Source organism: Orussus abietinus, unplaced genomic scaffold (assembly GCF_000612105.2).
Source record: "Orussus abietinus isolate OABI.00-Male unplaced genomic scaffold, Oabi_2.0 scaffold138, whole genome shotgun sequence".
NCBI classification, from domain to species: Eukaryota; Metazoa; Arthropoda; class Insecta; order Hymenoptera; family Orussidae; genus Orussus; species Orussus abietinus.
This window is the reverse complement of record NW_019394314.1, coordinates 81,735-93,258: the sequence shown is the minus strand read 5'-3', so window position 1 is coordinate 93,258 and position 11,524 is coordinate 81,735. Positions and strand designations below refer to the sequence as shown.

The following is an 11,524-nucleotide window of genomic DNA, read 5'->3' as shown; positions in this document are numbered from 1 at the left end:
GAGCTAATATTATATAAATATTATAGAGATAATATTCTAAAGTAAACGTTTTACAAATATTTCAAATGTCTGCTAAATATTTACAAAATGTACGATATTCGTTAAATATGTAGAAAATATAGGACAAATATTTTGTGCTACTAGGGATATTCTATTTCATATCTTTTATATTGGTTTGCATAATTGAACAGGAAAAAGTTTAACCTAGGCAAAAATAAAGTCAAAGAACAAATATTTATAAAGCATTTTACATTTTGTAGGGAATCCTTATTAACGTTACATCAAGTCACCGTTGTTCAAGTTCTTTATGTTGATTAAAAAGAATCGAGGAAATGTAAAAGCGTTGTTTCATTATTTCGCATTACTGTATCTTTTTTCATAAAAAATTACATACATTCATTCATTGGTCTTCATTCATTTATTATTATTTTAATTATTCGAATGTACAACGAGGCTTCAAAATGGAGGAATAGTTCGCCCTTTGTTTCATGTTTCTTTCACTTGGTTGATTAGTTTTCATTTCTGAAGCTACCCGATTATCGGAGTGATAATATTCATCGATGTTTGAACATTCTCCGTCTGTAAAAGTTCTTTTTGGTTTTGGAACATCTCTTAACATTTTTCGATTATGGCTTGCAGCTGCCATTTTTGTATAGTTATCCAAAAATATTCTTCTTTCGAATCGATTCGATTTGGTGTTTCTCTTTTTCTTAACAGTAGATCGTTCATCGCTTTGACCTAGACAAATATCAATTTTTTAGCATTAAATATTCAAACTATTGGTGCAGCATTATGTTAACAAAACAATGACATATTGTACACTAGTGCTGGATAGATTAATATTTAATATAGAGGACCTAATCAATATAAGATGAAAATGCTGCATTACTGTTGAGAAAATCTTGTTATTATAGTTATACCCCAGGCACCGCTGATGTTACTATGGCCACGCCATACTTTTGTTTTGTATGAATTTGACATCTGTCAACAGTAATCAGTGCACATCATCAGTAATTTCATGCAACAACATACATTTTTTCTTTGGTAATCATGTCTAGTTTTTGCCAGAAGAAGAGCATATGCGGGAAGCTCTGCTTTTCTACTTTAATTTGAAGAAATCGACTGCCGAATCGTATCGAATGCTTGTGGAGACCTATGGTGACAGTGCTTTATCCGAAACAACGTGCAGAGATTGGTTTCGTCGGTTCAAAGACGGCAATTTCGACCTGAGCAACAATGCTGAGCCTGTGCAAACCTGAGCAAATGAAAATCGGTCCAGGAATGTTGATGACCATCAGTTGCAGGCTCTTTTGGACAATAACGATACCCAATCGCAAAAAATGTTTGCCGGGCAATTGGATGTTACTCAACCAGTCATTTCCATGCGCGTACGCGCTATGGGAAAGGTTTAAAAGATCAGAAAATGGGTGCCGCATTAATTGACCGATAGGCAGATGGACCGACGCCAAAACACGTGCGAAATCTTGCTCGCCAGACAAAAAAAAAGTCGTTCCTGTATCGGATTGTGACGCGATGAAAAGTGGATATTTGTCGAGAATTCTAAACGCAAGAAATCGTGGACTGATCCCGGCCAACCATCAAAATCAACCGCAAGACCACATCGTTCCGAACGGAAGACGATGCTGTGCGTTTGGTGGGATCAGTAGGGTATCGTCTACTATGAGCTGTTGAAACCTGGTGAAACTGTCAATACCCACCGTTACCACCAACTAATCAAATTGCCCCGTGCTCTGTGTGAAACAAGGCCGGATTATCAGCAAAGACATAACAAACTGATTTTCCTCCAAGACAACTGACCATCGCACGCGTCAAAAATGGTCCGAAACTACTTGGAGGCACTCAACTGGGAGGTTCTACCCTGTGCCATTTATTCACCAGACCTGGCCCCTTCCGACTCCCACCTGTTTTCGTCAATGGGCCACGCGCTCGCTGAGCAACACTTCGATTCTTACGAAGCCGTCCGACAATGGCTTGATGAGTGGTTTGCCTCGAAAGAGAAGGAATTTTTTTCGCGTAGCATCCACATATTACCCGAGAGATGGGACAAATGTATAGCTAGCGACGGCCAGTACTTTGAATAAATTATTTTTTCGCTTTCTACGAGAAAAACCTGTTTTTCTGACTAAAAAACAGCGGATTCAAGCTTATACGCCTGGTATGTTCAAAATGTACTCTTAGAATAATTAATTCAATACAAGTTAGTACAATCAAAAGATACTCTACAGATATGACAGAAATTGTTACCGACTAAAGTTGGCGCTCGTACGCAAAGATCGGCGTATGTGTACCGATTATAGCCGGCGCTCGTACACCCAGATCTTCACGCAGATGCCGTCTATAGTCGGCGCTCGTAGACACTGGTCGCCGCGTGGATGACGATTATAGTCGGCGCTCGTAACGAAAGGGTTAAAGGCGCCAGATGCATACGCGCGCACCGCGGAATTCCCGGGGCCCGACTGCCTGAGCATTTGGATCCGGCCCAGACCGTGGGATCTGGCAGGACGTACCCAACCGATTGCTACTCAGCCCCGTGAGGACCTTACGCCCTTCACGGCACGGCAGAGTTGAATGGTTCGGCCACGGAAAGCAATACGAACAAAGTCGTTCAGGGTCCGCGGAACAGGAATAATAATTAAATAAAATATAACGAGAGCTTGCGGTAACTAGTTCCTACGGGATATTTATTTCAGAAACACAATGAGATCGAAACACACGGGGCGCATCGCGACAATAAGTGATACCCCACGCTCGAAATCGAGGACGGGGCACGGAGCCCTACGTTAATTAAAGAAAAGCGGAACAAGAGAAGAAGGGTATGCGATCGACAACCGAACTTCACGGTTGAAGTCTAGGGAAAGGACACAATGCCCTGTCGGGAGGACCTAATTCTTGCCCACAAGGGCCTCGGTAAGTGCCTGCTGCTCACGATAGATGCGCAAGGGGACTTGGCACCGACCTGTGGTATGGCCCTTGGCTTTCCGCCCACTCCGACCTGTTCTCAGGCAGCCACAATATCGGTACGTACGATGCAAAATCACGGTACGGGGCACGAAATAAGAGAGCGGGCGGGAGTCCCCTATCATAGAAAATTGCGCACTACTAGTTAGGACGCCACCCTTTAGAGCAATTATAGAAGAAGGAGGGCGCAGAACACAGATACGCCATGCAGTCGACAAGAAAATTGCCACGACCAGAATAGTACTCGCACGCGGCCGCGCAAACACGGCAAAACATAAGGGATTGGGGCTGACATGAAACGTGGCGCAACGCACAGGAACGATCTTTAGCCGCGGGGGCGCATCGGTATTACGCCAAGAACCATCGGAAATCCATAGGGAATCGGCTTACGGAGCGGGAACGGAACAACACGTAGTGGTCGGGATGAGGCTTTTGGGCTGGTTAGGGCTCACTGGTGTTGCTCCTCGTTGGGGTTCTCGCAGTCAGGACTCCTTGCGAAACGGTATGGCACCCTTCGGGAATCTACGGCGGTATCGCGCCCTTCGGGATGCGGCGCTGAAGACTCTCGACAGGAACGGGATGGTACGGGCCGCGCTAAACGGGACGACGAAACGTGGCTGCAGACTCAACGGTGGTCCCTTTGGTAGTGTTCGTGCTCCCTCTTCGCTAGAGCTGTCTTCCTCCTAGTGGCTACCGAAGAACCAGGCGCTCCGTCCTGCCATCTCTGCTGTCGTACCGGTGCCAATAGACCGCTTAATTAGTGCGGCTTCCGGCTAATGGCAACACAGCACCCAATTCGGGACCCCGGGCGCATAACTTAGTCCTGGAAACACGGAAATTGCGCTCCAGTGCTCGCCGCATCTCCGCGGAGATACAGTTTACCGCAGAAATTGTACAAAATATTAGTAAAACGAACAACTTAAACCCAAAGGATTGCCAAAGGGATCCCTCATCGCTCTGACTCAAACCCCCCTCTGACTGGCAAAAATTTTGCCACGTCACAGAATGTAAGATATATAAGGTGTAACAGAACTCGTAGCCACGTTTTGTACAGCGCTATCCTTGTTCAACAAGGGCAACGCTGTACAAGCCGTGACTACGAGTTCTGTCACATCCTGTATATTTACAAAAACCATTTATTTTAGGTCGATGATAGACGATCCACGTTTATTATACCTATTGACCTAATGTAGACGAGTAATATACGTATATTTTTCTTCGTGCGGTGCCTGGGACACTACTAATTAGAAGGTAAACTGATAAATTAGAATAAATATCAAATTACAAGAAAAATGACAAATTCCCGAAATTATCACCTGTTTCTACAACATGATAAAATGAACCTCGAGCACTGATATTATTTTATTATATTTGAATAATTATAACATGTTTTTTTTCTGCTAACGTGCGTTGTTAGATAATGAAAACTATATTTTTAACAAATATCAGTAATTTAAAGGTTACCTGCTCCATTCGAAGATTCCTTCGTTGATCTTGAGGCGCAAATTTCATTGTTATTATGTCGCTGATGTTTAGGCTGAGCCAATTTGTTTAAACTGTCTGTAATTTGATATGACAATGCTCTTCGTTTCACCTGTACCAAAAATAATTTCGACTCTTAGAAAAGTATCATCACATTCCATATTAAGAAACTCGGCAGAGTTTCGCGCCATTTATATATTGGGTGACGTGGTTTTCGCCACAATATTAGGCGCTCGTTTATTTCTCACAACAAAACAATCAATCATAAATCCGTTGGGCGTCAGTCGCATGTCGGCGGTCTTAAATACAACAATCTGAATCCTACAACTTCAGAAACAATTCAGACTGCGGAAGCTCAAAATCTTTAATTGGCAAATATTGTTTATTGGTATGAAACTAATAACTAATTTATGCAGTTTAATTTGGCGTAGGAACACTTTTCACGTATTTATCTAGCTGCACCCTTTCTCAATACTGAAATTAAACAGATATTATTTGTTGAAACTGACGTTTACAAACTTGGTTATGAGTTATTATCTCATAGAATTTTAACCCACCTTTTTAGTTTCTTAAGTTGCCCCTACACTTTACAATTAATGTCCCTATACTATCAATTTGCAACGATTTAAGGTTATGTTAATACAGCTTAAAGAAGACGAGAATGCTATACTTTTGTAGAGGATCCTGTCTACAGTCGAACATCAAACTATAAAATGAAATTTTCAATTAAACACGGACGCCTCCAAGTAGTACATAATAAAAAATGACTTAAGTAACGTATTATTAAATAGCTATGCATCTTCAATGATTAACTTTCTTGGACGTTTTCGTACAGAAAACACAATATCGCTACCATCACTATAATTATTAGAAGGATCTACCGAATCACTATCCGCAATAATAACACACTTCTCACTAGTATAATCAATATTAGATTTTCTTTTTACTGACATGATAGGTATGAGGGTTGTTTAATTTTTGGGAATCGTGTTCGGGAGATCAAACGTCGGCGTTCGATTAACGATATTCGCGAGCGGAAGGAAGACATAGTATTTGTAGTATGCAAAATGGAATTTGTATTTTTCTAAGACTCGGAGCTGTCGGCGACGAGGATCAGGCGAGCTATGAACAAGGAATGAACTGGTCGGGTACGAACTCATGCAGACGAAGTCCCGACCGAGGTGCGTACATGACCTACAGGAAAGGAGAAGGAAATTTTAAACCGGGACCCGAAGAAGGATAGGCACTTTATGGGCATGCATTGTCACTTTTGTTGGTCAGCTCGTACGCGCCTCGTCCCCGTCGTTTATGACGGTGCATCGGGTGCATCCGGAGGTGACCGACGGGGGAAAATCCGAAATTAAGGAAAAATTGTTAAAAAAGGGACTGGAAAAGTAGGATGCATGCGGGTAAAAGGGAAAGGACGTCTGCCGACAGCTCCCAACGGTATTTACAATGAGTGTATAATGGAGTATACAAAACCCGATATTAAAAGTGGCGCGGAAATGTTTCGCGATTAACGTAAATTCATTTACAAAGATATATAAAATACTAAATGATAGATAACTGGACACATCTACAAAAGATCGAAATCCGTGAATTATCGTGTGACAGGGATGAGGTAGAGCGTGAGACTCTACAAACTCTTTTAGGGAATTATACCTAAACGTGTAAACGTAACATATAATTACACGTAACTAATGTAAGGAAATATCGAGAACAACTGAACCACGAGTCTCACTCGTGTTATTTACGTTTGTCCTGAATGAAGTACCACGAGCCAGGCTCGTGTTGTTTACATTTGATCCGAAGTACCACGAGTCAGGCTATGCTTATTGTTTTTGGCCCAAATTTCTTGCCACCAGTCTCACTCGTTGTTGTAGGACAGTGGGGTAACAGGGTACTATACAATATAGTAACCCGCGATACATAACCTCGTGCTTTGCGACCATGAGCGATATACGATGGAATAATGATGTGAAATAATATGCGTACCTGCTGACATTAAGGGGTTATATACAATTGTCACAGGCGAAATTCAAGAACTTTTTTAAATAACTAAAATGCATTTTTTAATCGAAAACAGAGCATGATTTCATAGTACAATTGTTGAACTTAATATATCATTTTTTTGTTAACATATTGTAATGGTCTGCACTTATTCCGAGCCACTGCTACGGAAAAATTGCAGCCTTCGAGGGTTCGAGCCTCACGGTTCCTAAGACTTGAGATTAATTTAAATATAAGATTCAAAGATTTGAGACTGGCGAGAGAGTGTGGAGATTGTTGTGCGACGGTCAGCTGAACACGTAAATATTGTAGAGAGTCAGGAGGCCTACCGACCGAATCGGGTTTCAGTGAGTTTTTCTGTAGCCAGGTGTTCCGGAATTGAACTGTTTAGCACGAGTTTGGCGATTTAATTGTCCAAGAATATTCTTCACTTTTAGGACTGCTTTAATTAAATTAGGTGCAGTTCTAATTCAATTATGGGCGCTTCCTTTATTTATGTCTCTACTTCTCGGGAAGGAAAAGGATGAGGAATTGCTTCTCAGTTAGAAAGGCTTATTCCATCAGCAGTGCGCTCTAATGATACATCATTGAGTCGACGGGATATGGAATAGTGGAATTTTGGGTGATCGGATATGCTCTGGAAGAGACTAAAAATTATAGGCTGTTAGTCCCTAATTCGTACACTGAATCTGCTGACTTCCCGTTTTCCTTATTTTGCGTGCCGAATTCTATTCGGAGTGAAGGGATACTAGAGGCACGAATTTGAGGTTCCGATTTGAACCTCATGTAGAGAATTCTAACCCTACTGTGGATATAGCTGATCAGCCTAAACTGAGTCTATTCCTAATGACTGAGTTTTATCACCGGGTCGCAGACTACTTATTGTTAGTTCCGCGAGTCTTTGATTCTTCTCGGAGCTTAGCTGTACGGGGGTTAGTACGACCTATTCTAAATTAGCTAGTCACGGATATTGACCGGTGATTAGGGTTGGCGTGTGGCAAAGGTGCTCGCGAGATGGTGCAGTACCAAGACCGAAGGGATTTGGTAGAATAACAATTTGGTAAGAATGTGAGGTGTGAGAGATGCAGGAATGGCGATTGTGCCAGACCTGCTCATTTTTAAGCGTCCTATAACTAAAAGCACTCTGAGATGGCATTCGCGTCTTCTTGCTCGTCGTGCTCTATCACGTCCTGCGATGTTCGGCCGTACCTCACGGTTCGAACTCCAAAATTTAAACGTCCGAATTTGTATGGGTTTATATTGGGTTGTTCGGAAAGTAATTTCGGTTTCCCAACAGAGGACTTAATTTTTTTTTTTTCACGGCCAATTTCACACTTAAGCCGCATAATCATTATATATTTGGACAGCTGATGTAGCAAGGCTTGCTTGTGAAAAAGTTTGATTCATTCTACGCAGTAGTTTTTGATTGGTACCCTTTCAAATATGGAAAGTGAAAAGCGGTATTTTCGGCATAATTTACTTTTTTACTATCGAAAAGGTAAAAATGCTGTTGAAGCAAGAAACAAATTATCCGAGTGTATGGAGAAGACGTATTGACAGAACGCCAATGTCAAAACTGGCTTGCAAAATTTCGATCCGGCAATTTTGATATTGAAGATGCGTTCCACGTTCTGGAAGGCCACTTAAAGCCGATGAAAACACAATGAAGGCATTAATTGATGCAAACCGGCGAATAACAACTCGTGAAATCGCTGAGAGATTAAATTTATCGAATTCGACCGTTCATGATCATTTGAAACGCCTAGGTTTAATCTCAAAGCTCGACATATGGATTCCTCATGTTCTTACGGAAAGAAATTGTCATCGCATTGACGTCTGTGATTTGCTTCTCAAACGTCAAGAAAATGATCCATTTTTGATGAGCATCATCCCTGGGGACGAGAAATGGATTGTCTACAACAATGTTACACGCAAGAGATCATGGAGTAAAGAAGATGAACCGGCACAAAGAACTTCGAAATCCGAAATTCATCAAAAAAAGGTGACGGTATCTGTTTGGTAGTATTTCAAAGGAATCGTTTTTTTTTTAGATTCTACCGAACAACACAACGATCAATTCTGAAGTGTACTGTCCCCAACTGGACAAATTGAATGATTCACTTAAACAGAAGAGACCAGCATTGATCAATAGAAAAGGTGTAGCGTTTCGCCAAGATAATGCGAGACCTCATACAAGTTTCTTAACTCGTCAAAAGCTTCTACAGCTTGGATGGGATATACTGCCACACCCACCATATTCTCCAGATCTGGCACCTTCTGATTATTACTTGTTCCGGTCTCAACAACATTTTTTAGACGATAAAACCTTCACTTCAAATGAGGTCAAAAATCACCTGGATCAGTTTTTTGACAGCAAAAACCAAACATTTTATGAGCGTGGAATCATGCTACTGCCAGAAAGATGGCAAAAGGTATTGGACCAGAATGGTCAATATATAATTCAATAAAATATTTATTCGCTATAAAAAAATCGTATTTCATTTTCATAAAAAAAAACGAAATTACTTTCCGAACAACCCAATAGATTTGAAAATCCCGATTCAAGTGAAGACGGTCCACGGTGCTTCGCGCTCGAGGTCCGCGGTCCACTCTCCCAGGGCCTCCCTACTTACTCGCAAATGTTGCTGCGCATGCCTGAATTGCGCCGAACTAATGGTCGCGGTACAGTGGCGCACGCTGATACTTTGAACCGTTACAATATATTAAAAAATTGGCGAGGTACAACAATTCTCCGAAAAAGTGTTTTTTTGCGGTGACCACGATATCTCAACAAGTATTACACTGATCGGCTTCAAATTTGTAGGGCTCATTCTACATGTGGAGGACTGTTGAATGAACGAAGGATTTTTCGAAATTCCAGTTTTGACCAAAATCGCAGGTTTACTGAAAAATCACTTTTTTCGTCTTATAACATTTTCGTTTTTCCTTAATAAAACAGCAAGTTTTCATAGGAAAAAAAGAATCCTTCGTTCATTCAGTAGTTCTCCATGTGAAGCGTGAGTCCTAAAAATTTGAAGCCGATCGGTGAAATACTTTTCGAGATATCGTGGTTACCATAAAAAAATATTTTTCTGAAAGTTACTATACCTTGCCAATTTTTAAATATATCTTTACAAAAATAAATTACATATTAAGTTCAATAATTGTCCTATGAAATCACTCTCTGTTTTCGATTAAAAAATGCATTTTAGTTATGAAAAAAAATTCTTTAATTTTGCCTATGACAACTGCATATAACCCCTTAACCGCGCAAGCAAGCAGGACCAATAAAAAACATTTCTATTACTTAACGTTTCTACGGTTCAGTCTAATTGGAATATTTTAATAAGGATGTTTTTAAACAATTCATAAGTTTATGAAACCTGAGAATGTTTACCTTAAAAGCATTAACATTGCTAGTGTTGTCTTTTCTGATTCTAGGCATAGCTAGTTCCTCGATTCTAGAGTTCTTAGATCTGTAATTTCCGTACATGTTTCCGTCTTCCTTTCAAACTGTGGAATTTTGTATTCTACTTTTATACTTTATTCTTGTTTCTAACAAATAAAGATAACCTAAAAAAAGAGTTCGTTTCCAGATTTTTAATTTTCAACCTCGTAATGACATTTCTGTCCCATGTTTTGGTGGTGTTCCTTCCAGACTTCGATCTTCTTACTTTTCAACGTTCGTTTATGTTCTTCCCAGTGAACACTGTTATATAACTATTGGGTAAATGGTACGTTTTCGAAATTAACACGTTCCCAGTGAACACTGTTATATAACTGTTGGGTAAATGTTACGTTTTCGAAACTAACATGTTATGTAGCATAAAAGTAACATGGAAGTTAGATGTTGGTTATTATTTCCCACTCAGTAAGGTAACATGTTATGTAACATGTTATATTAATGTTACATTAATGTTATAATTTCAGTTACCTTAAAATAATATGAATTTTTCATACATTTAATAAAAAAGATCACGCAATTTTATCCAAAATTATATCATTTTTCATTTTTAATTATTTTTTGGTACTTGACTCTCTCAACATTTGGTGGTGATGGGTCGAGTGGGGGCACCAGCCGAAAAGTATCCGGGCCGGGCCTCGGCGCGTTGACTTCTTGTGCTTTTTCTACAGAATCGTTGGGCGGTTTTCTTCCTGGGGACCTCTGGCGGTCGGTGAGAACGTATTTTGCGAAAAGTGGTTCTGAGCGTCTAGAGGGGACCTGCCTGCTCGGTTGGTCGGCTAGGACTATTAATGACTCGACTGACCAAAAATTCGACCGTCTACCTATTGATCACAAAATTGAAAATTCAAATGTGTCCTCAATTTTGAGGAGTCCCCTCTTATAGAGTTGAGGTGCATCCCGATTGGCCGGTTCGGGTTGCCTGGTGGGAGGGGCCGCCAGGTGGGGGGTCGACTAATCCAGTTTTGAGAAATTTGATTAGCCAATCGAATTTTTTAAAACCGGGAGAAGAGTGTTCCAAATGGGATTCACTTGATATCCTCTGTCGCGATTTATGTCATTAGGTTTTTTGGGGATTTCTATTGCCTCTCGATGTTTTCTGAGGAAAAAGTTAGAGGCTTTGGCTATGGTCGATGTGCCTTGAAAGCTGTTTGTTCGCTGAGAACGAAATTGCTGGCTCGACCAAAACAATACAAAACTTTTTTTACCTGATCACAAATCGCACTAATAAAAGTCGGCGGACTTCTGTCGGAAGCTTATTGAATATTAGCATTAAATGAAATGTTGCAAAACTGCAAAAAGTAGTACATTTATTCGTAGTCTTGGAAATTGTAAAATACTTCAAAGTTTATTTGTTCGGCAAAAAGATACAATTTTAGAATCTAGTGGAGGAACGCCACTCTGTAAAAGTATAAAGAACTGTACATTTTGTTTGTTTGCAAGTACTAACAAGCTATAAAATGACGCATATAATTACATATATAAATACAATAACTAATATATCTTAAACGAAGAAATATGGACGGATTGGATTATATTTATATTAAAGTAATGGACGTCGATTTTCGAGCTCCATCGAACACTTTGAGA

General features: G+C 40.3%; 1 protein-coding gene across 1 annotated transcript; it reads right to left on the bottom strand.

Annotated features, from left to right (window-relative positions):
* Positions 1 to 433: 433 nt before the first annotated feature.
* On the bottom strand, positions 434 to 10,089 carry LOC105700400. Its single transcript, XM_012426208.1, has 3 exons — positions 9,869 to 10,089; positions 4,444 to 4,573; positions 434 to 738 (listed from the first exon to the last, which is right to left on the bottom strand). The coding sequence occupies exons 1-3, from the start codon at positions 9,962 to 9,964 to the stop codon at positions 434 to 436; spliced, it is 531 nt and encodes a 176-aa protein (XP_012281631.1). The 5' UTR covers positions 9,965 to 10,089.
* Positions 10,090 to 11,524: the final 1,435 nt, after the last annotated feature.

What these genes read in the sequence shown, in the direction of transcription:
- LOC105700400 (XM_012426208.1), bottom strand. Translation starts at nt 9,964, where the DNA reads ATGTACGGAAATTACAGATCTAAGAACTCTAGAATCGAGGAACTAGCT. An exon ending in GCAATGTTAATGCTTTTAAG is followed by an intron (nt 4,574 to 9,868) that starts GTAAACATTCTC and finishes TTTTTGGTACAG; the next exon opens with GTGAAACGAAGAGCATTGTC. An exon ending in GGAATCTTCGAATGGAGCAG is followed by an intron (nt 739 to 4,443) that starts GTAACCTTTAAA and finishes ATATTTGTCTAG; the next exon opens with GTCAAAGCGATGAACGATCT.